Source organism: Contarinia nasturtii, unplaced genomic scaffold (genome assembly GCF_009176525.2).
Source record: "Contarinia nasturtii isolate CC-2019 unplaced genomic scaffold, AAFC_CNas_1.1 Cnas_scaffold_129, whole genome shotgun sequence".
In the NCBI taxonomy this organism is placed as follows: domain Eukaryota; kingdom Metazoa; phylum Arthropoda; class Insecta; order Diptera; family Cecidomyiidae; genus Contarinia; species Contarinia nasturtii.
In genome coordinates this window covers 2,894,613-2,921,140 of record NW_022197486.1, presented here as the reverse complement: position 1 = coordinate 2,921,140, position 26,528 = coordinate 2,894,613, and the positions used below count along the sequence as shown (strand labels likewise).

The 26,528-nt window shown below is 33.6% G+C and overlaps 2 protein-coding genes across 2 annotated transcripts; one reads left to right on the top strand and one right to left on the bottom strand.

The window, feature by feature from the left end:
- Positions 1–1,611: 1,611 nt before the first annotated feature.
- Positions 1,612–19,903, top strand: LOC116341429 (guanine nucleotide exchange factor subunit Rich). The gene is made up of 21 exons (XM_031768524.1): positions 1,612–2,415; positions 2,502–2,609; positions 2,668–2,820; positions 2,894–3,074; positions 3,164–3,297; positions 3,371–3,462; positions 3,539–3,812; positions 3,953–4,240; positions 4,320–4,548; positions 4,618–4,748; positions 4,826–5,309; positions 5,419–5,513; positions 16,628–16,954; positions 17,028–17,255; positions 17,388–17,531; positions 17,630–17,744; positions 17,887–18,187; positions 18,249–18,590; positions 18,660–19,313; positions 19,396–19,564; positions 19,630–19,903. The coding sequence occupies exons 1-21, from the start codon at positions 2,275–2,277 to the stop codon at positions 19,864–19,866; spliced, it is 4,827 nt and encodes a 1,608-aa protein (XP_031624384.1). The 5' UTR covers positions 1,612–2,274; the 3' UTR covers positions 19,867–19,903.
- On the bottom strand, positions 11,468–12,957 carry LOC116341436 (larval cuticle protein A2B-like). The gene is made up of 3 exons (XM_031768537.1): positions 12,811–12,957; positions 12,390–12,533; positions 11,468–12,160 (listed from the first exon to the last, which is right to left on the bottom strand). The coding sequence occupies exons 1-3, from the start codon at positions 12,829–12,831 to the stop codon at positions 11,903–11,905; spliced, it is 423 nt and encodes a 140-aa protein (XP_031624397.1). The 5' UTR covers positions 12,832–12,957; the 3' UTR covers positions 11,468–11,902.
- Positions 19,904–26,528: the final 6,625 nt, after the last annotated feature.

The following is a 26,528-nucleotide window of genomic DNA, read 5'->3' as shown; positions in this document are numbered from 1 at the left end:
CACAACATTTATTGTGACTACAACGAGACGCAATTTAAAATTGTAACGCTGACACATGTAATCTGAGTAGACAGATAGTTGCTAATTCTGCACATATTTGCACTGGAATATGTCACCAAAATCAGAACAAAAAACAAACAAACAAACAATTAGAATTATTTGTTTATCCAAAACACCCGGAATCCATAGATAGACCGCGTCAAGAGTTGAATATATCCAAAGCTAACTTTTTTTTAAGAAAAAAAGAAGAAGAAAATCAAAATATCAGTAAAATCACGCGTTTGCCGAAGGCAATTTATTCAATAACTTTTAAGTAGAAATAAAATATTTGAAAATTGAAATGGACATTTCGCAATCCAGCCCACAATTTGAATAAATCGATGATGGATGCGTAATTGACTTGAAAATTAATTTAACTTAGATGTATTTATCGTATTCTAAATGAAATATGACTGGCTTTTGATGTATCAATTGAAGCCACTGCATATATATTTTCAAGGAAGAAACAAAAAAGAAGCTATCCCCGAAACGATACGAACAATGTTCGCTACTGAACAAGAGATACAGAATCAATTCAATTTCAATTTAATTTTTCAGTCGGGAACTGCGCAAATTCGTTGCACTTGTCATAAAACACGAAAACAAAATCGACAAAATGGTAGAAAATATTACAAAAAAAAATAAATAAATAAAAATTATTGCAGGTTTCTAGTTTTCTCTTCCATAGCGATTTTGTGTTTCTTTTGTGATAAGTGATAACCCATTAAACATTGCAATCTTCTATTTCTCTTGTAACAAATATATTTAATTTATATTTTTAAAAAATTTTGATGTTTTTGTACATAAAAAAATGAAAAAATTAAATAAATCGAAAAATGAAGTAAATTAATAAGAAAAATTAATGTTTAATAAAAAAAGAACAAAACAATTAGAAAAAAAACTCTGTTAATTAATTGATTTATTATTTCATTACATTTAATTGATCAAAAGATATATATATGATGATGGATTGTAAAATTTATCGATAATATCTAAGTAAATCATAAAGATTCTAATAAAATCAACCAGTGAAAAATATACAAAAATGCATGTAGTCTATTTTATTTCGAGAAAAAAAATGAGTTGAAAATTCATTCTTTAGACAATAGACATTTTTTTCCTTATCTGTACACGTCGAAAGTTATGATGCTTTACAACTTTTGTTTTGTGCTACTTTCTATGTTTCTAAAGTGTGGCTAATGTGATAAATTAGAAAAAAAGAGAATTCAACTTTATGCGATGAATTGAAAGGAAAACCTTATACATTGAAGCGAAAACCTTACAACATAACGCCCTAACAACAATTCAATCTACTACGTTTTTCCGTGTTCGAATCACAAGCTATAAATGGTGCATTTTACGTTTTAAATATGAATTTAAACATAATTGTATCCTATAAATTTGATGAAAAAACAATAAAACGTAGAAAAAATCACGTCAATTTGTCATTTTCATTGAACATCCCAATCCGCTATTGCTGCTACATTAGAATGTGAATTGAATGAATTGCTGTGTTGAACTACGTTTGCGAGACTGACATTTGAAACGTCACCAAAAAGAAATACAATTTTTTTTAGAAAAACATACACAAGACACAGTGGCTTCGATGGCAAAGCATTGATTCACCAAATAAATAATATAATGTAATTAGAGGATTTGTCGTCGTTGGAATTTCTCTCTGGCGTGTATCATTCTAACACAAAAATACATATACACACACGCTTTCCTGACATTTTAGTTTCTTTTCGCTTCTTTTTAATTTAATATTATTGTTTGTGTTTTCGTGTTAAATATTTAAATTGTGTTTTGGTTCTATTTGAATCCCACACTCGTGTCGTACAAAACTTTTTTTTTATAGAGAACACTACTCCGAAAGAGTAACAAAAAGAGATTCTGCATGTGTACAAATGTGATCATCATGTGTTATTGTATCTATATATGACCAAGTGAGAAAGAAAGAAAAGCATCCCGTTAATTGGAGTCAACGAAACGACGACGACAAATAACAAAACCAACAACAACAACATAATAGAGAATAAAACAAGGAAATTGCGTTCAGATAAGATTTATAGTTGATGCCACGAATCGTTTGAGTACAAAAGCAAATCGGTGTACATTGTTTATTAAATGAACACATTACGCGCACTAGACACCATTTCAAAGTATTTGGAGTGTGATTGTAGTTACAACGGCGACGTAAACAGTATTCACTGAAAACGACGTCCGAAATTCAACATGTATTATCCAATTGGATGGCCTATACAAGTCGATCTAATTGGATTGCATCAGCAAACAATTCGACGAATATGCTGTGATCGCGTCAAAATTTTATTTGCCATCCTAACCGATGACTCCTTAGCAATATACTACACAAACGTAAGTGCTGGCCACTCATTTCGAATGACATGGAATTGAAAGCACATTGACATTACTCTCTATATATATCATTCTCATCAAATTAGCCTTGTGTGCCGATTGTGATATCAAAACGAACACCCGAATCAATAGCCAAACATGGAACAAATTGTATCGTTGAATGGAAACCCGATTCAAATATGCTGGTGGTGGCTGTAAGTTAAATTCATTACGTTTGTTTGATTGTTTTTGAATTGAATGTTTCTTTTCTAGACCACCGATGGAACTCTTTTATTGTATGTTTTATCAGTGGTTGACACACCAAGGGGCATATATAATCAGATCGATCCTCCGTCCAAAAATTTATGCCGTGATAGCGCTGAATTATTCCTTAAAGAGACTATCCCTTCACTTACACTGACATTGGTATGTGACAATGTGACAAAACATAAGCGTCAACTTAATTCAAATTGAATTTTTAATTTTTCATCATCAATAGCATTGTGAATACCCTTTACACGTTCCAATAACATGCATCTGCTGTGTAAATATAAATCAAATCATGGTAGCAACGAAAAGTGAACGAATTTTGCGTATCCGATGGGATGGCGTTGAAGAACGAGATTTTTCATTAGATTTAAAACGTATTCCATTTAGTATAAATCAACAAGTTAGCTACGGTAAATACAAGCACACACAATTTTGTGTATGACCCACAAAATTCACACACCACCTTAAATACACCAAATTGCATATATTGTTTTTTCAGCTGTTCCGATTTTGGAGAGCAACACATATGTATCGTCAATGGAGTATTCGCCATTGATCGGTGGCTTTGCAATTACGCTAAACGATGGACGAGCGGCTTATTTAACGGCGAATTCATTGAAATTTGATCCGAATGTAAGGAAATCACTTTTTTTATTTAAATGCATTCGTTTAAATTCACACATATATTTATTTTCAAAATTTACAGCAAGTTCAAGGTATTTGGGCTCAAGGTTTGGACGATGCAACGTGCGCCAGTATCAATCATAAATATCGGCTTATTGCATTCGGTAGAAAAAAGTACGTTTCATATGACTATGACGAAACATAGAACATTTAAAAAAAATATAAATATTTTTCTTTATTGAACATTTAGTTCACAAGCGGCTGTGTACATAATTGATGATGTGACCGGTGGTTTGGAGTTGTCACACACCATTGAATTGAGTGCCAAAGATTTTCCAGGTTCACCTGGTTCGGTGCGCGAAATGAGATGGACCCCCGATGGCTGTGCAGTTATGTTGTCATGGAGTAAAGGTGGCATTTCATTGTGGAGTACATTTGGTGCGTTGCTCATGTGCTCACTCGGCTGGGATTATGGTTTAAATGTTGATTTGGCACTCAAAAATCCATTGGACATCACAGGCATGGTAAATAAATGTGACCAAAAAAAATGGATATTCAAATATGGGAGCTACCTTGAAATTTCGTTCAAACTCGATCTGCAATAAATTTGGGTAGCTCCAATGTTTGCGATATATAGGATTAATTTTTCTTTTGTGTATAAAAGGATTGGTCAACGGAAGGCTACCAACTGTTTATGCTAAGACAGCAAAAAACCTATGACGAAGATACACCAAATGCAGACATAAACAGTTCGAATGTATCGGATGACACAAGTTTTGTCGATGGAAAATCGGTGTCGTCATCTTCAGTACCTAATAAACCAACACTTATGCATACATATTCGAATTTATCGGATAAAAGTTTTGTTGCTACCGAACCACCGTACACATTGATAACAACACTAGTTCAATTGAATTTTGTAAAAAGTAGCTTTACTGTGAATCCGGTAATGGTAAGTTCACAAGTTCACATGAAATATTACAAAATAATTGCATTTCGTTTCAAATTTAATTTGTTAATCGCTGTTTCAGAGTACGCACGCGCATTTATTTTTGCAAGGCGATGACAGACTGTATATAAATCAAGGTGAAAGTTTACAAAAAGTTTATCACAATGGCAAATCATTGCCATTGGATCCGAATTTGATCGATCCAAATCAGCATTCATCGTCGAGCAAGCAAAGCAATTTATTTTCACATTCGTATAACATTTGTATGGATAGTTATATGAGTGGCGAATTCATTTCGGTGCCGAACGAAGGTAAAACATACGATCTATGTCTTTGAAATTGAACGAAAATAAATAGATGTTTCCATTATTGACATTCAGACTTATCGACAACTTTGGATGACTATGAGGTCGGAAAATCATTACAAGTGACAAGTATTCTATCGGAAAGTAAGCACTGGATTGTGGTTCAATTACCAGTCGCTTACATGGCTACGAATTGGCCGATTCGTGTAAGTCAATCAATTTGTGACATATTTACAACGGTGAAATAATTTTTTCGACATTTGTCTTTTCATCCAATTTACAGTTCAGTGCAATAAGCAATAATGGCGCTAATATAGCTGTGGCTGGTCGTACCGGCGTCGCCATGTATTCAATGATAACACGAAAATGGAAATTGTTTGGCAATGAGACGCAGGAAAAGGATTTCATTGTAACCGGTGGACTGCTTTGGTGGGACGAATTCATAATAATGGGTTGCTACAGTTTGGTGCAAAAAAGCGACGAAATTCGCATCTATCCAAAAGATTCAAAATTGGATAATCGTTTTGCGAAAATAATACCGATGGCGGCGCCGGTAATGCTAATCAACCTATTCAAAGATCAATTGGTAACATTCACTGCCGATGGTTTTGTTACAGTATTTGCAATTACGAAATATGATGCACAAAACATAGATCTATTGCGCATTGATACATACGACATTCGCGGTGTATGCATTCATCCGGCTTGTATCATTTCAGTGACAATGACCAATCTGAAAAATGACAGCGCAAGTCGTGCCAATCAAGGTAATCAAATCAAACGCAACAATTGCACAACCAACTCAAGCCACACACACACTCGATTTGTTGCTAATTTTATGCTCTTATTTTCTATCTTAACACATCGATTTTCTAGGAAATTTAACGCAAAATGAAACGTTAGTGCTGAATGTGTCTGGCCGCATACTCATGGTGAATAAGGAAAATAACGGAAATGCATCGGAAAATTTGGTGAGTAAATTTTCTGGCTCAACATTCCAAATAATGGTGAAAAATTTAGAGAGAAGATGCAAGAGAAACAGAGAAAAACATTTAAAATGTTTATATAAGTGTCGATGCGGTGAAATTGAGTTCAGCTTATTGTTGCATTTAAAATAAATGGTAACTGCTACTGATTATTACTTCCTCTCCTTCACATTGATAGTTTTCATTTTTCAACACATGAACGCGCGCGCGCACAAACACACAGTGACCATTTTTGGTTTGAGTGACTTGCGCCCGCATCACTCTTCTTGCATTGATTTTGATTTGAAGTAAATACACGCCTGAATCGGCAAAACTGAGTCGATGCATCAGAAACTCAGTATCATTTTCTTCTTCTTCGTTTTTTTCGTTTCGTTTGGTTGTTATTATATGGCCATCTACGGCACTAAACTAGGTCGATGTGTATGTGCAGTTGTGCACAATATGTTTTAGTTGTATTCGATTTGAAGAAAATATGAGATGTCTTTGTGGCACGGAAGAAATCAAGATTATTTTGCACTTACTCTTGTTTCGGTTGTTGCACATCGTATCGCGCATCCAACCATCTCATTTGCGACGATGACCGTTTATCATTGATCTTGTTTCAAATAAATTAGTTCGTTGTATTTGATCGGTTACCGTGATGATGTGCGATTATATAAAACGTATATGACTGCACTTAATCCAATTGCTAGATACATACGGACAACAAACGAGCTCTATTTGCATATACACACACACAAATATATATATATATATTATAATCGCAATCATCCAATTATCTAATTAATGTTACAAACCAGAAAGTACAAGTAAAAAAAAAATAAATACCAAGCGCGCGTTTACACACAAATGCAAGCAAATGTGCGTTGATTCGATTTTAAATGCTCTACATTAGCACTTGCGTCTATGATTTAATAAAATAAATGCACAAAACGAGAAAAAATCGAAACTGAATCTCAAGTTAAATTGAAGTTTGAATGAGATAGGCTGAAGGAAGAAGACAGCACGATGTAAAACAATCGAACATTAAGCATCTATTGTGAATTGAGTATTTCTAACAAGATAATGAGAAGTAATGAAAAAACCATCAACGATTATCAAACATTAAGCGCCTGATAATACAATTGATCGATATGATCGCAACCATCATTCAGTGCAGAATGTGTTTCGTTGCAATTTAGTGAATAGAATCGATAACATAAAAATCTCATTAGGAAAAAAAGTACAATATATAAAAGCAAAAAAAAAAAACTCGTTTGTATGCGCACGGGTGTGCTACAGTTTTGTTTTCTCTCTTTCAACATTCATCTGCTTCTTTTCTTTTTTGCTGATGCAGCAGCTTTTTTTCGTTGATGATCACATTTACCCATCATATCAAATCAGAAGGTGTGTGTGTTTTATACATGCAAGCGCTGCACATGACAGCACTTTGAGATTTTATACCAGAAGTTGTTGGAAATGGAAAAACGAGGAAAAGTTGTTTGAAGAGACGGCAAAAAAAGGTTCAATGAAAAACATCAAACATACTCTTACCAAATAGTATGCAAAATGCATTCGATCGGGATACGAGCACAAGAAAATGATAAGAAAAACAAAAAGTAATTTGGATTAAAATAAGGCAATAATACCATAATAAATGATGTATGCAATGAACGTAGATTAATATATTTATAAAAAAAAAAAGAGCAGCGCACCAAACCAATTGTAAATTAAAGTAGGTGAACCAAGTAAAAAGGTCTAACTATTGAAACGGCACATACTTAACGCGAGCAGACATAGTGTCAGCAAAAGCGGTCATTTTAAATATTTTTATGTATGATTTTTGATCATATACGTCGATTGCGTGCATTCATTCATTATTGTTTACACACATATTTAACAAACGATAAATGACCATGTATTTATGCAATCAAACAATATACACATGCACACATATTATGCTGTGGATGTTTTAAAAGAATGTTTGTTTTGGCGCCAAAAACGAATGAGCGGCACTGTAACGTTATTCCATTCGGAACGGCACGCACATCGTTGCACACATTCCGTGACCGTTCTATTCCAAATTCAATTTCGCATATTATTAATAACAAAATGTTGTGTCTATGATTCGCCAGAATTTTGAATCGAAATTCGGTCGCTTTTAAAATGTACTACGTTGCCTCTTTTCCATCAGGAAGACTTTTTGCATTCGTAATGTTTTGTTTTTCTCTCAGTTATACGATTCAATTATTTATTTTGTTTTTAAATTAATAGTTTTACGGATTACGCTTTTATGTAATCATTGTTTCAATTTGATTTTATTTGGTGTTGCACTGTTGCCGTGGATGCAGATGGAGAGAAACGACGATACCGACGACATGCATTAGAATCGAATCAAACGATGTGAATGAAACCATTTTTTTTTCACCGAGAATTTACGATCAAATCGCATCGCAAACGATTTACATAACTAACGATATACAATTACCATCGATAAATCATATTTTAAGTAGGCTATATGAAATGCACAACAGGAATGGAAACAAATTTTATATTATAATCAAAGTGAATGTGTTGTTTTGTGCGAATGCGCGCGCGCGACCGCATACCTGCATCCATATAAAATGTATAAGCATAAAGAGATTTACACATTATTCTGCACAGAAAGAAATTGAAAGCGTAATTACAAACTTTCCGATGAGAAATTTTCCGCTGCCGCAAACAGTGCCAAACCCTTCTCGCTTGCATGTTATCAATGGATTACAAGACTCTTTCGTTAATTTATTTTGCTTGGTAACTGTGATTTTCTTTTGTTTTCTTTAAAGTTGGTTTGCTTGCACTTGACAAAGTGAACGAGAAAAAAAAATCCCAGTCAAGTTATACAAACCGAAAAAAGAGGCCGCACATACTGTGATTAACACACCACAGAGAAAATATAATCGCACCAAATTCAAAGAATGATGAAGAAGAAGAATGAAATACAAAAGTTCATAATGAAAATGAAACAAATACACACGAAGAAAGAGAGAGAGAGAGAGAGAGAGAGAGAGAGAATTTTGAAGAAATAATTCATTTCCTACTTTTCATCATCAGTGCGCGTCACTTCAAATCGCGAATCCCGCGCGCATAACTATATTTTTTTTCTTTTCACTAATCAGCTTCATTCCATAATTCAGTCTCATTTGCTGAATTTAAGATTTTTGATGCTCTTAACACGATAACTGTTGATTTTAGCGCGTGCACGAAATCGCATTGCGCTGAAAACAAAGCAAAACAGAGAGAGAGAGAGAGAGAGAGAGAGAGAGAGAGAGAGAGAGAGAGGGAGAGAGAGAGAAAACGCGCAATTCTTCTATTTATGCACGCATTCCGTAAATTTTTTAATTAAATTTTTGCGAATCAAAAAATGACATTGTAAAAACGACATATGAATAAAAGTGAAAATGGCATTTAACATTTGTATCAGATAATAAAAGCGAAAAACAACATTTCCATTTGATTGCAATTCGATTCTTTCATTCGCTTCTCTAGCCTGCGAATAAGAAAGATAAATTGCATCGACGAAAATTACATGAACATATTTCCGTTGATTTATTTTCCGAAGTTATTCTGGGGTGCTGTTATAATATAATATAACAATAAGTTGCTGGTTTTTTGTTTTCGTTGAATAAAATACCATCGGCCAATTTGGTCGAAAAGTCGAAAGCACAAGTGATTTGCAAATTGAAGACCCATTGTACGTGTCGAGACGTGTCCAAAAATGGATCGGTCGAGGAAAACTCATTTTCACATGCGCTCTTTTTATCGCCAACGATCAACTGAAAATTGATACAACGATAAATTACAATGTAGAAAAAAAGAGAGCAGTAAACAAAAATTCCACTTTAATGATATGGTTCAGTTTTGGCGTCGTATGTTTTTTTTGGCTCTTTGTATGGCTTCGGTGGTATTTTGGACGTATTCGATCTAAGCGCTCAACAATCTATCTCAAAATGGGTAAAACAACGAAAATCAACGCACACTCGCGCCATCGGTTCGTTGCCGCTTCAATTTGCATTTTAAAAAATCAACACTAATTCATTGTGTTTCGGCTACTACCGTTATATACACACACTAGATAACAAAACTTTTGACACATGCTTGATGTGAAAATGCTAATTTTTTTTTGCACTGCACTATTTCAATTTTGTTTTGTGGGGCCCTTCTATATTTTCTCTTATCTTGTTCTGTCTGTATGCGATGTGTTGCTCGTTTTTTTGTGTGCGGAGAAAAAGTCGAATTGTAAATTACTCTCGTACACATGTGTGCATCCTTCATATATTTCATTGATATTTGGCGCCTTTGAAAGCATGGAAAAAGCAACCGAAAATCTCTTATTTAGATTATCCAATCGAATTTGATTATGTTTCGTGTGAATTCGACACGCTGCAATCTCAATGCGCTCAGTCGAAAAGTACAAGTGTATATTTTTCGTAAGTGTGTTTCATTCGCACATATTTTTCGTTTGTTTCTTCTACTTATTTTTTGTTGTTGTTCACATTTTTTGTAGCTTTTCTTGGTTTGCATCGTAATACCTTGCTTATGTGATGGGTCTGTATTTTTTTTTTGATCAATTCATTCTGCACATCGGAGAATATCGATGGAGAAAAAAAAGCGCTTCTACATTCGAATGCGTCTATGTTATGTTAATTGTGCATTGATTATGTGTTGGCGATGTTTGAGCTCGCATAAATTGTCATAATCGAACACTCATCATACATCGTGTTTGTTGGTAATAATTTAAAATGGGACAATGTAAACGATAAACGCGTCGCGATTTGTTTGCAAAATGATAGGAACAAAACACCAAAAAAAAAAAAAAAAAAAAAAAATAATTCGAAAAAGAAAACTATCCGGTATGCACGGATCTAACAATTCACCACAGTGAATTGCCATAAATTTGCCCGATTACATTGTACGATACATATGCATATATTTGTTGGTCGACGACTTCTTTTTACCATTTGCAAATCACACATATGCGTATTTTTACCCATGTGATACGCCTTATTGTTAATTTTTCTCTTTGGCAACAACAACAACATCGTTTACGTTTTAAATGAATGTTATTTTCTCCATCAATTGCTTTATAAATATATTTCGAGTGTTTAACTGTTTTGCATTTGATGCCTATTTGTTTTGATTTTTAATTCATTTGTATCGCTTTTGTTTCTTTCTTTCACTTGAATTCGGATCTACAGTAGCATTTGTGGGAAAAAGCAACGCAAACACAAAGTAATAACACAGAGATACAGAAAAACTAGACGTATTAATGTAAATATGGGCAATAAAATAAAAAATGCGGTATCAACCGTTTTAAATCGAATGCAATCAATCGACACGATGCCATGTGCTTGCACACACACACACACATACACACATGTAGACAAAGTTGTCGGCACAACCGCGGGGGAAACTGGAAACAAAATTATCTTGTTTTAAAATGATGCGCTTTCAATGATCGGATGTTATGCTTTCAATGAGATGCAATGTTATGTATATGAGACATACGTGAGAGAAAGAGAGAGACTCTTTCTCAAATGCATTGATCTGTTTATGTAATCCATGGTTTGTTATTGGCCTCGAGAGTTGTTGCAATGGCTTTTGTTTTAAAAAAAATACACCAAAACATATTAAGGAAGTGCTTGCCGATGTGCATGTAGTTGCTTTTCTCTAGGTGTATTTACGCGCTCATTTTTTCTGACTCTCTCACACTTCATTTGAAATGAGCGCGCGCGCACGCTTATTTCCGCCTTTGAATTTTATGGTATTGGCATGGACATGTTTTCTTTTCTTATGTCTATTTTCTTTATTGGACCATGGACAAGACTATCATTAACACTTTGTTTGTTTTCTGTTTTTGGTTTCGTTGTGGCTGAAACAAGAAAAAAAAATCACACTGGAATCGAAAAGTAAAGTCAGAATATTTTTATCTTTCCATTTCACTGGAAACATTTATTTCACTCAAATTTTCGTTTTTTTCGATTAAAATTAACATTATCCTTTGATCGTCTGACAATTTATCTTTCAAAACAGAATTACAGTGATTTAATTGAATTTCGATAAATATTAGAGTTGTGAAATTATAAATATGTAAGTAAATTTCATTTTAATCGATGAAAAAAAACATTCGATTTTGAAATCTATACAAGAACTTGATACAAGAATTTGAATCAGTGTTTGTCACGAACGATGTAGATATGTTCCCCTATCGTCACTTTGCACCAAAGTGTACACAAATACAAAAGTACAATTAGAAAATGGTAATAATTTAAGATACACGTGAGAGAAAAAAATACTATTAACAGCGAATCGAAATCAATTCCGATTGCCAAAACTCGATGAACATATATGAATGTTTAATAGTAACCAAAACCACCGGCCAATGGACCATGGTGTTCAACGATTGGATGATGAGCATGGCCGATTTTTTTAACAACAGCATTGAAACCGTGAATTTTGTCCGATGTATAATCAACAATACGTTTTGTACCATCAGGTTCAACTAATGAATATGATCCTTTCACTTGATCGCCATGACGTGATTCCCATGCTTGTTTATCGTCACCAGTATGCAAATCTTTGACAGCATATCCGAATTTATAATTGGCTGGAGCCTATTTGGGAAACGAAATAAATTTTTTAAAGGGGTGAATATGGGTCTTCGCAACAATGGAAGTAATTTACATTTATAAAATCCAAATACGGATGTAATTTAATTTTCGAATGAATCTTCATCTCCGAATCGATCAATGTATCCAATGCTCATTCTCATTTGATGAGAAAAGACGAGTTCAGAGCTCTGAATTTTTTTTTAGGTGTAAAGAATGGATGGTCAATACTTACATGGTAATCATGGTCATCATAGTGATCATAGCCGCCATCATAGCTTCCTAAACCATGTGACAAATGATCAATGTGCACGTAACTGCTTGAATGGCCGTAACTGGCAAATGCACCACATGCCATGACAATCATACATAATGCAATCTATTCGAAAATCAACACAAAAATTATTTTACGATTTGGTTATTATCGTTTCATTAGATTTTATCTCAAAATAGTATTTCAAATCTGGAATTTCACTCTTTGAACTTGAAATTTATTGATAATGAGACACTTTTTCTGCGTCTTTTTCTTTTGCACACTTAGAACTTAAATCATCAAAATCAAGTAAACAATTTTATTTCGCTTGGAAAATCAATTTTCTTTTTCGCTCAAAGTAAAACACTAATCACTTGTGGTTCGATTCGTTTCTCATACATACCTGAATGGCTTTGAATTCCATTGTCGCTTGTTTTTTTTTTAATTAGGAAGAACGATATCTTGAATGAAAAAAAAATATTTCTATGTTTTAAATATATGTGTTTGGTGACGAGCTCAACGAAGGAGTTGAATCCAATTTGATTGAATATCAATGGAAAACTGACGAATTACTATGAATTGTTGATCATTTTTATACGAAAAATTATTTATCGGTGCATTTGCAATCAACGACCTACCACATTGCGACGGATTTCCCACCCGAAAACAAAAACCTGCGATTTGTTTACCGCTATACATTTTGTGTTTTCGTTTGATTCGTAGTATCTTCATCCGATAGTCGGTGCAATTGCTGTATGGCGCGTGCGCGTACACATTTCGTTACCATTTGTATTTCTCACATACATACGAATTTTGTAGCGGTCGTAAGTGTTTTTGCTTTTTATTTTTCGAGCCGCCTTTTTTCGATTGTCTTTTGTATGCCACATTTTTTTTTCGTCGGCTCTCTAGTGTATCCATAAATAGCTGACGATTTATTTCGATGCATTTTGGGTATATATGGTACACAGTCAATGGTTGTTTGGCCATTGTTTTTGTGTTAAACGATCATGTGGAAAAGCGGTCATTTTGATTGAAATGTTTTTCAAAATTGGTGAAATAAATTTTTGATAGATATTACTTTTTATGTTTTAAAAGTTGACATTAAAATCGGATTTTAAGCAATACAATGTTTACACCATGACGATATTGCTTTGTTGCAATACATTGATCTCGTTTTTTTAAACTGTAATTATGCAGTTGGGATTTATTTTTGTTTTGACAAGATCGCTGTCTTGGCTTTCGAATTATTTCAAGGTTGTTGCTGGTCATAAGATTTGTTTCAATTTTGTAATTGAACATTGCCCTTTTTTCGCTGGTCCCAAATTATGTGGTGCAAGCGACGTCAAGCAATTTACGGTGTTGTATTTGAGAAAGAAAATGTTAGAAACAACAATCTTTTTTGCTTTCGTTCAAACAACGGAAAATGTCGATCGATCGATTTAGATTCTTCAACAAATGAGAAAAAAAACAAACAACATTTGCTCTTGGCTCTCTTGATAGAAAATCCCATTGAAACGTGAAATAATATAATGTCGAAATTGGTACGCGTAACACTAACATTGTAATATGGAAAGCGCTCGCACATTTGTCCCATGATGAAAATAATAATAAGCCATGTCATGACGATGATACAGACAAAAATCAAGTGTACGGCTTCCTCCATTTGGATACTCTTATCTCTGTCAACACATGAATGTCCAAATGTCGATTGCGTATTTGGGCATAGATACTTTTCAATCATAATTGCGGTAGTATCTGCAGAAAAAGTAATAGATAATAGAAAAAGTAGTAATTCAAAGCGGATTAGATGAAATTTCATAACTTTATCTCTGTTATCGATGCTGCATGCTGCGACTGCCGTTGTCTATTGATACCAATGAAAATGAAAACATTGTTCACTTTCGACTGTATCATCAACTGTCGATGATATAAACTCGATTAAGCGTACAGAAGAAAATGAAGAATAAGAAGAAGAAGAAGAAGAAGAAGAAAAGCATACAAAACATAATAAGACTCTTTGATCTTTCAATTAATTGAGCGCCGCGAAGAGAATGGACGGCGAACGCAATAGAATCTAAAATACACTCTTTTTTATAAAAACATATAATCTATCGCACGCCCATCGTACTGTGTGCACATTTTGCAATTTGTTTATTGCAATAAATTATTATAATATTTATCGAAGAAAAATCAAAACAAAATCGTTGGCATGCAGAAGGATTTGGGCCAGATCTTTTTGTTGCCTTTACACTGGCTTATGTAATATCACACAAAAGTCTTAATATGGTATGCGCCTGAAATTGATAGGCGTGATCTACATATATATATTCATTGATGTTGCGAAAATAAAATGTTTGTGATGTTCATTTTCTTTTTGATTATTATTTCAAATAGCATCAGATGTGAATGAAAGCCATCAAATACAGTTGTTCATTTCATTTGTCTGCCGCATTTTGACATATCTTCCTTAATCTTTTCATGTGTGTCTGTTCATGTACAATTTCATTATATGCCAAATTCAGTGGTAAATGCGTGTTCGCAATTACTGCACATGAGCATGTAAATTAATCCAATCGATTGCAAGCCGCGTCTCAAATGATTATTGTAATTTGCACGGATGGCCAACGTTAGATGGTTTTCTTGCCATAAAATTTATATGGAAACCAGCTTGCATCACATTGAACATTGTATGTTGATCTTGTTCACTTTTGCTACCGCTCGATTAGTTCGACAAATGGGTGGCACAGTGAAATTCATGACACGATCACGACAAGCGCGTTTGAATCGCATTCGATTGATGCTCAGCCAAATCATGCTTCTTGTCTGTCTCATGATTGCTTCTTAATCACATTTTCACATACGATCATCTTGTCTCTACACAATTTGCCACTATTTTGTTCGAATTAAATAAATATATTATCATGTGTGTGTTCGTACGCTACACAATCTATGCAGTCATCGAAAAATTAATTTTTCCTAGCAAAATTCAAATTGACTTTAGCTTTGCACATTGCATTTTGAAAAGCAAATGCAAACCATAACAAATATTATTCACGCAATTCAACGATGTTGTGAACAAAATTGGAGTTGAATTTCAATCACAATTTTCAAGAGATGCACACACATTTTATGGATTTTATGTTTGCAATTCGTATCGAAACTGCACGGGAAGCGCATTTTCATTTCAACTTTGCAACATATTGAATTCGTTTTAATTGTCATCTTATTCATTTAATACCATTATTTTACACTGAAAATTTGATTTTCTAATTAATTGAAAATTATTTCCTTGACATTTAAAAAAGTAGATCGACAAAGACACTGTCTAAGATTACCTTAAAAATTGCATAATCATTGGATCAGAGTTTGATTCGGCCCTGATTACTACTAATTTAATGCTATTTCTTCGTTTCAACCGAAGAGCTTGTGTTAAATGTCGAGAATTATTGTGAACAGTAGCAATACTTATTTTGTAAAAGTTTTGAGAGTTTTAATATTACATGCAGATTTCACGGTAATTTGGTAAAATCAATAAAACGGCAATTATAAACAGCTGAAATTTCCAATAAATCGAGGTTTTTTTTGCAATGAATACACCTTTCAGCCATAAATTTACACCGCATGCATTCTTTAATTTTGTATTCTACTTAAATGGTAAATTTGGCCTGTCTATATTATATATTGCTTGATTTCAATTAGTCGCCATTCTAAAATTATAAAAATTTACACAAAAAAATGTGAAAAACAAAATGATTGGCAGAGAGAGAAAAAATGATGCAAATATTCATGCTCCACATTTTCCGGTCATTAAGTTCAGCAGCCGTAGTGGCGGCGACGGTCATTCGTCCATGGTGTGCATGTGAGAAACACGGATGACCATCGACGCTACGTAAAAGTAATACATAAAAACCGTTTGTTGCTACAGACACTTTCGCATTTTTGTCTGTTTTGATTAAATGGTCTGAGAATCAATGCGGCGATGGACTCAATGCTATCTTTCTGTGAATTACAACGGAGACCGAATTTCACGATATAATTATTATTGTACATTTCATTAAAAACGTTCGTCTATTGGACGATACAGTGAATGATTTCATTACTGTAACTCTTGCAAACTCTTGATTTCTAGGCTCGACATACTTTCACAATATTTGCAATCTTTCAATATATCGTTTGGATTGAATGGCATTTCGTAAAATTATGAATTTCATATATTTCAGACATCAACGTGTTTGGCATCGTGCGTGGAATGCTTGTGGGTGTCAAATTCACAGAAAACTCATCTCAAGGAATCGTTGTGGCTGTATTGTGGTGGTTATGGAATGAGAGTCTGGTTACCAGTGTTTCCTCGCGATGCGGACAGTGGCTACGGTAGCCGGCACACTTTTATGTCAAAACGTATTATGCTGTCGTTTGCATTGAAAGTATATCCATTGGCAATTCTCTTTGAGGACGCCATCATTTTGGGCGTTGAAAATGATACGGTTATGTATACAAGCGATTCTAGTTCACATTTTTCGCTACCATTTTGCATTCTTGAACGAACAGTAAGTTGATTGCAATACGATATATTTCATTCTGATTGATTTTTAAATCGCAAAACATTTGTGTCATTCACAGAGTCAAGTTTATCTTCATCAAATATTGCGTCAATTAATCCGAAGGAATCTTGGATATAATGCATGGGAAATTGCACGCAGTTGTTCAAATCTACCATATTTTCCACATTCATTGGAACTTCTTCTGCATGAAGTTCTTGAAGAAGAAGCAACCAGCAAAGAACCGATTGCCGATGCGCTACTTCCCAGTGTGCTTGAATTTATACAAGAATTTCCAGTTTATTTGCAGGTTTGTTGGTTGAAAATTTATTCCATAAATTACCAAAGAACGATTAATCATTTCACCAAGCACTCGTATTTACTGTTACATTTGTTTTTTTTTTTTTTGTTCTTCTTTTATCTGCATTTTGATTGTGTGTAGACTGTTGTGCAATGTGCAAGAAAAACGGAAATAGCTTTATGGCCCTATTTATTTGCAACGGCTGGCAAACCAAAAGATCTATTTCAACAATGTTTAACGCAACATCAACTAGAAACGGCTGGCAGTTATTTGATTATATTACAGGTGAGCGTTTGACAGTGTTTATATACATCGTGATTAAATTCGATTCTATTTCGTTTATTAAATTTTATTTTTCTTTTAAATCATTGTTACAAATACAGAATCTGGAGCCATCGTCAGTGAGTAGGCAATTCGCAACGATTTTATTGGAAACGTCATTAGAAGAGGAAAAATGGGATTTGGCCAAAGAGCTCGTTCGATTTTTACGTGCAATCGGTAATATTTAATTTTAGAAAATAACCAATGACGAATATTCTTCCGAAAATATTTTGTCCAGATTGAATGTTTTTCGACATTCAAAATAAAAACACACAACATGAAACATTATTTTATTTGAAAAAAAAAAAAAATGTTTTAGATCCGAATGACGTTGAATCACCACGAAACTCATTTGTAATGGGAAATAAATTGCATCTGAGTCAACAGCCGGCACCGGTAAGTCCGAATGCTGAAGACTTAAGTTTGATTCTTGGTTCAATGGCACGGGGGAGAAGTTTTTCAACAACAGTCAATCCAAAAATGAACGAAATTGTTAGTCCGCCTTCAAATCAAACGCAATCGAGCTCAAATACGACGGGAAAAGCAGCGTCGGTGGGTAGCATAGATGCATCATCAGTTGTACGCCGCAAAAAAAGTGCACCACACACAGCAAGAGAAAAGTACATACAATTTTACCATATGGCCAACCAACAAATTAACATTTAAATTTCATCATTTCAGAGATTCAACGACAGCCGAAGAATTCTTCATTGAAATAATAATTCAACGGCATGCTCGACGTCTTTTGCAAGATAAAAAACTAGAAGCCTTAGGTTACTTGAGTGCCGCTTTGGATTTTCATTTGGTCGGTTGGTTGGCACGAGAAAAGGATCGGGCAGCTCGTATTGAAGATTTTGTTGCAACGTTAAAGCAACTTCATGAGGATTTCGATTGGCCTAAACCCAGTTTGGATATTAAATTGAGTCGAAAATCTTCGGAGAAAGCGCAGCAACAACAAGAATCACCGAGTTATTCATTGCAATCGTTGCGTGTCGACACACATATGGGCACCGGTGATTCAGGGTAAGGATTTTGATTCTCTTTGAAAAAGAGTTTAAAAAAATATTTAAAAAAAAAAATTTCGCTTTTTAGATACACAAGTTTGCCTACAAATTTGGATTTTATGCATGCCGATCCGAGTGCATTTATGAACAGTGCTATGTCATCAATGGATTCAAATATTGATCCGTTATACATGTACAATGCTGAAATTTCTAATTTGGCTCTGCAACAATTATCTGGCCGTTTCAATGAACTTGGCCGAATTAATGAAGAAGATGTTGATGGTCGTTCGAATCAACCATCAAATAGCGGAAAATTAACAGCACCGAGATTTGATGCGTTCAGACGTGAACCAAGCAATTCCGTGCTCGGCGAAACCGAGGCTAAACTCATGCCGGTCGATACAATGAGCTGTGTGTCGGAGCAAGTATCGGTTTGGGGTGACGACAATACGTGTACATTTAATGCGGAACTTGATGGACATTTTGATCGGAATATGGAATCATTGGTAATGCAAAACAGTCGACAAGTTTGCCATAAGCTTGAAGTTAAAACTCGTTATTTACTGCAAATATTTACGGAAGCATGTTGTTTTGATTTTGCATTGCTTTTGTCAATTATCTTGATGGATGCAGCATCAATCAGTCGCATCACAAGTTCGGCCATTCGATCTGGCTCTTTGGCTATTTGCCGTCAACTACGAAATGGACTTAAAGACATAACACGATGGAGTTTCCAAGAGTGGTAAGTTCACTTCCATATTTCGATTTATTATTTTATTTTTTTCTTATAAATTCAAAATTCAAAACTTTCATTTTTACTTTAGTTTGGGATACCGACCATTCATGATGATGCTTCAGCCGCAAGTAAATCTTTTGGATCGATTTGTAATTCAACAAGAATCGATACCAAATTTTATGCCACCGCTTGGTGCGAGACAACCACAGATGCAATTCAATCGCGGTGCTGATGGGATGGCCAATTTAGTAAAAAATGTTCGTAACTAGAAACGAATGTGTTTTGGAATTTCGAAAGTTCAACTTTTCTCTTTAAATTTCAGACTCAAAACATGTCACTCACGAAAACATCGATTGAACCACAGACAACAATTGAACATATGAGCAGTGGAAATCGTCAGCGATTGAATAAATCCATGTCCGAACCGCATATCGACACCAGCCGAATAAGGCAGAAGTATTCACGACAAGCCAGCATTTTGGAGCATTCCACGAACAATGAGACGATTGAACAAATTGAACACGATGAAGAAGCTAAAAATGGTTGTTCGATAATGTAATTTAATAAAAAAAATGTGAAGATGAACAACAAACAAACTCATTTCTATAGCAATTAATTAATTTGTGTAAATAACAATGAGAATGAACAAAATGGAAAATGCAGCCAGAGCTCACTCAATTAAAACACAATTTCGCTATTTGATGCGAAATTATTCAGATAAAATAAAGAACGGTAAAATAGTGTTCACGCTCAATACTCAATGATGATTGTGACAGTAATGAATTTGACACGATCAATTTACTCGTTCTTTCTATTTTGTTACATATTTGCTTCGATCCATGCGCTTAATTCATTCACATTAAATAATATGATTCGAATTTTAAATAAACTCTTAGAGAAGAATCGTTTTAATTTAAAAAAAACTCATATTTGACCTCTATTGTCGATATGGAAATGAGATTTCTCAAACGAACCCATAAAAGCAAATGGTGCACACGTATTCAAATGAGAAAAGTAGCATAGAACACGAATTGGTTTCTTAGTTTATCCGTATTCCGTATGGCGTTTATATATAGATATATATAATTTATTTGTTTTCTATTTTGTTTATTATGAATAAATAAAATTAGAAAGAGATTTTTTTTCTTCTATCAAACGTTAAATAAGATCCTCTTATTATGCACCGAAAAAACTTTGTCAATTTTTGCAATTCGAGATACAAAATACTTTATTCACTTTACAATATTTATGAAAAGAAAAAAATATTTTTATTGTTTTTTAATTTAAAAAAAATGTCCTAATCGAAATGTAGAAATTATTTAATATTGCTGAAAATATCGGCATTACATTGTATAGTGATAGAAAGTTTGAAAAAAAAAATGAAAAGTAAAACTAATGGAATGGAACACTTGAAATATGAATAGATTTTGTTAGATAACGAAAATGACTCTTGAAGAAAGTGCCAAAATCAATTCAAACAAAAATTCTTTACTCTTTTTCCTACTTTGCTAACCGGTGATCAAACTTATGTTTTCATCAAACGATTAATTTAACAAAGCATTTAATTTCAAGCAATTTTTACATCACGATTTCTTTTTGTTTCCGATAGTTAAAACGAATGAATTTTCTTGTGGAATTTTAACCAATTACACACAGAAAAATATACAATGGAAACAAGTTGACATGGTATCAAAAATTCGAAATTGGCTAGTAATCTCTTTAAAATTGTATTTGTCCACATAATTATCATCACAGCTCTGCTTCTCAGTACTCCTACAGTACCTCAAGCGCTTGTCCGCTTTAATTTATTGCTCTGAGAAACAGTATCTGGTGGATCTTCTTCAAAACATAAACGAAGAAGAACCATTCAAAAGAAAAAAACACAAAAACGATATTTTCTATGAAAATTATACACAAAAAATTCAATTTCAAGCAAATTACCAACGAATTCTGAATTTTAGATGATATGTCGTCTATTCCATCGGATGTTTTTCGTGATATTTTGCGACCTGAAAAAATTTCGATCAAGTCGCAGAATTCAGACGAACGTAAGACAATTCGTAAGATTTGCATCCTTTGTTTTTATCAAATTGTGACAACTTATTTCGAATTGTTGCGACTTTTTTATTGAAGTAGCTGATTATTTTACAAATTAAAAAAACTTTGTCCTTTCGCAAATAGACTATTTCCCCTAGCCCTCTTTTTCTTCGTCATGAATTAATATCTTCGAATAACTTTTACAACGTGACTAGATGTGTTTGCACATGAATGCAATATTTTATAATGAAAAACAGTCTTTAGATATGAAAATGATATATTTCTGTTTTAAATTATTAACACTAACGATATGCAAATTCCAATTTCATTTCAATTTTTAACGTAAATAAACGTATACTTAAGTATTTGAACGATATGTAATTTATAGTTGGGACGATTCCAAAAATACCGAGCCAAAAAAAAAACACACTGCTCGAATGTAACTAAATTGATTTTAAATAAACAAAATGAATTCCGATTATATTTAAAACCAAAATGGTGAAGGATGTGTTGTTTTAATTTTCTCGAAAGTTTCATATTTTAATTTGAAGAAATGATATTTGGTAAGGTCACCGATTTGATTGAATGTCCGAGACTTCTACTCGCAACATATTGAATTGAAACGTCACCACACGAGTGATGAAACAGTAAGTTGAGAAGAATGCATACTTTCGAAGAAAAATATTTACATTCAAGCTCCATTAAATTGAGGATCTACAGTCCAGAAGGCTATCAAATAATTGAGTATCTATCTCGTCGTATGTTCATCTGGTTGAATCATCCTATTACGAAACTGAAGGTACCATAATCAATAAAGAAACAAGTAATAAAAAAGTTATAAGATTTGAGTGGGATATTACATGGAGTGGAAAGGATCGCTTTACACAATCTTTTTCAAAAAGAGATTTCAAAGTTGCTTGCTCTTTGTGTTCTTCATTTTCACGAATCATGAATGTGAATTAACTAGATTCACGAAGAAAACGCACTAACATACAAAACGCATACTAGATGAGTTAGCTTTTTTGTAACTTATGCACTTCAATTTAAATATATACTAAAGTTAAAATTCACTCAAAATTATATTACCCATAACCTGAAATTAATGTACTCATCATGATTTTGAAATTTTCTTTTTCTTTTCTTTCCATGCATAGGTGATGACGAGGGTTCCTAGGGTTGGGATTACCCCCTCTAAAATATTTTTGGGAACCCTCAACAATTTTGGAAATGAGGACCTTTTTTTTGCTCTTCACTTTTTTTGGCCGAGAAAATTCTTTCGATTTGCTAGGGATTTTCGCCAAAAATGTGAAGAGCAAAAAAAAACGATTTTATCCTCATGTCCTACAAATTGTTGACATCGTCATGGATTTTTCCAGGGACCCCCTGGAATTTCCTACATCATCTATGAATAGAATAATAAAACAAAAATTGTTGAGAGTAATATCGAGAAAAACAGTTTGTGCAATTATAGAGAGATATCAATTTAATTCTTGCATTTTTTCTGAACTTGTGAATATCAATGGCAATATCCGCTATGTAAAGACACCGCAATATGAAATTTATGTGAATAATAATTGAAACAAATGAATGTAAAATCAAGAATATATTTTATTTCTCATTCGCTCTCCATCACAATCATTTCCAATGCATAACTAATTTATGTTTTTTTGGTAACAGTTTTTCTTTTAAAAATATCGTTATTTATCTATATATGATTTAGTAAATTTTTATGTTTTGGAGCGTTTTCTTGGTTTGGTGAAACTACGAAATACAATAATTTAAATAAATTTATCTAATTTGTTTAATTTATCGTACTTTCTTGCCATTATTCAAAAGGAACGAAGGAACAATCGAATATAAATCTTTAAATAATTTCAATGCCAAAATGTTTGAATTGAATAAAATTTAAAAGCGCTTCCGCCTCCGAATCCGAATAAAAATAACATCGAATAGCTTGTTGCGATTAAGGATTAAAAACAAATCATATATTCAAATAATCTTATATTAATGGTAAATCGACGGACGATTCAATGCATTCCATTAATTATCCACAATTCAGCATATGCCGTTTTATTCACGCTTACACATCACGGATTCAAATGTTTCTCTCTTAATACTCATTACAAGGCACATAAAATGAAATCAAAATCAGCATTCCCGTCCGAACAAAAAAATGGTGTAAAAATTCCACATTTTGTGAATTTTCGTTGTACACATTTTTTGGCTTTCAAATGAACAAAAAAAAATACATTTCGGTCGATTTAATTTGGAGTGCGGGTGGATGTACTCATTTATTTGTATTTATAATCTATAAATGTTTTTTTTTAAGATTCGTGCCATTTTTCATAAACAAAATTCCATCGTACTATTTATAAGGCGCATTTAATAAAAACGTATAATTCGATGTATAGTCTGCTATGAAAAATTGATCGAAGCTGCAATAAAATCAAACCAAAATTCGGAACATTCGGTGTATTTATATTGGGGCTGAATGAATTTTGATTTGCTCGATATTTCCTTTGGGGTGTTTCTTTGTTTGTGTTCATGTTTTTTTTATATTTTCTTCGATGGTGCACAATTTTTAGCACTTTTTAACATCACACCATTTCAAAACTAATATTATGGCTAGTTATATTTTAAGAATTACATTTATCACTACAACTAGTTAATGTTCAATGCTTAAATTTTCTTTTCATTTTGCACAGCTCAATGGTGAAAAATAAACCTATTCGTAAGCTGATAATATAAAATGTCCATGGTTTATTCAAAAGCTGTATTCGATTACATCATATGTGAGTGGTTAGTCGGTATTAGTTTGTGGAATAAAAAGAAATGCAGGAAGAATAAGGGTGCAATTCCAATTGAAAAAAAAATAACTTCGTTTGACATAACTGTTGCGATTTTAATTCACGGCGATTAAACTTTAAAAAAAAGTGATGCATAAGACAGTTAGTTCGTGTTTGTGTGGACGAGTTCTGATTCTGGTTGCTGTTGCAAGTCGTATATCTATGCTTTACACGATGGATGTACGATACCATGCCTAATTTGTACTACAATTAAAAGCTTATTTTATTTGCCGGTGCATTGAAATAAATTCGCTTTATATGAACTATATTCGTTTAATTTTTTTTAAATTTTGTGTAAGATTTGCAGATGAGAAAGTAAAGCGATACAATATGCGGTGTGCTATTATTGATAACGTATTATTTTATAACCAAAAATAGCTATGAGTGACACAGTTTTGAATTGAAAAACAATCGTTTTGTCCTGAAAGTTGATAAATGACAGAAACGCAACGAAGGAAATCCCGTACGGTACGTTCGCTCATACTTTGGATTTTTTTTAACTTCTCGTAATTTTTGGTTCAGTAATTGTCATACTAAGCAAAAAAGGGAACCAATTATGTTAAATTGCGCCTTTTATGGTTATAAATTCGCAATTAAAACAAACATATACGAAATAAGATGTGTGAGTAAGCATCATATTGTTGTTACTAATCATTAAATGATCTCAAATGGAGTCAGATTGGGTTATTTGATTTGACGATATTTTTCATTTTTAATTATTCTAATAATAAAATGTGTAATGCAATGCCATTGACATATGTCTAGTTTGTCTTCATTGACTGACTTATTTCATTTAAATTTAATTTAAATTAATTTAAATGTACTTAACAAAATATTGGGCCGGTTGTTGTTGTTGTTGTTGTTTTTTTTAAATACTATCTACCTATGCATAATTTTTGTTTCGAAATAATTCTCATGAAATCAATTATCTGGCAAAGTTCATTTCAATGAACATATTAAAACTTTGTTATTGTTTGCTGCAGCATATTTTGACTTGACTCAAACATTGTGGATAAGTCTTACATAACCCCTTGTGTGTGTGTTATTTTATTTACTTTCATTTTCTAATCTATTCAATATTTATTCGTTGAATTATCTGTTTCTGTGTGTTGTTGCCGTTGTTGCTCGATGTTTAAAATATCTACGTTACGTAGGTTGCTCCATAATTTTTTTTAAAATGGTACTTATAGTGTTGCCCGATGTAAACCATTGTCATATTCGTAAAGTTTGATGTTTTGGTATGTATTCGTGCCCTGAACCTTTTGTCGTACGAACGCTATTTGTATTGTTTACAGTGACTGGTAAACTGCGACTCAACAAAAAAATGAATTTTACACGTGAAGATTTTCGTAAAATGATTTACTACGATTTTCGAAGTAAATTATCTCAACAACAGTGTTTCGATCGACTTCATTTGGCCTTTGGCAATGAAGCACCAACCCTTCAGACAATTTATAACTGGTACCGAGAATTCCGTTGCGGTCGTAGTTCGCTCAAAGACGAGTTTCATACAGGTCGTCCAAAATCGGCTGTTGTGCCACAAAACATCGATGCTGTCAGAAAACTGATTATGGAAGATCGTCATGTGACCTACCGTGAGATTGAGGCATCTTTGGGCATTTCATCCCACAGCATACATACAATTTTGCATGAACATTTAGCCGTAAAAAAGATTTGCTCTCGTTGGATCCCACATAAATTGACCGACGAACAAAAAATGGCTCGTGTGAGTTGGTGTAAAGAAATGCTCAAGAAATTCAATCGTGGTGCTTCAAAAGACGTTAATAAAATCGTCACTGGTGACGAATCGTGGATATATGCCTATGAGCCCGAAACGAAACAGCAGTCGACTGTATGGGTCTTCCAAAATGAAGATAACCCAACGAAAGTTGTTCGAGCAAGAAGCACTTCGAAGCGAATGGTCGCCTGTTTTTTCGGGAGAAGTGGTCATGTGGCAACCGTTCCACTAGAGGATCGTAAGACCGTCAATTCTGATTGGTATACCACCATTTGTTTGCCCGAAGTGTTTGGTGAAATAAGAAAAAACAACCACCGTCGCAAAATAATTCTTCATCACGATAATGCGAGCTCTCACACATCTTTTCAAACTACTCGATTTTTGACCGGTCAAAACATCGAACTGATGGGTCATCCACCGTACAGTCCTGACCTGGCACCCAATGACTTTTTTTTGTTCCCAAGCGTGAAGAAAAAACTACGTGGTCAACGATTTTCGACACCAGAAGAAGCAGTTGAAGCGTTCAAAACACACGTTTTGGAGATATCAGTTTCGGAGTGGCACGAATGCTATGACAAATGGTTTCATCGAATGCAAAAG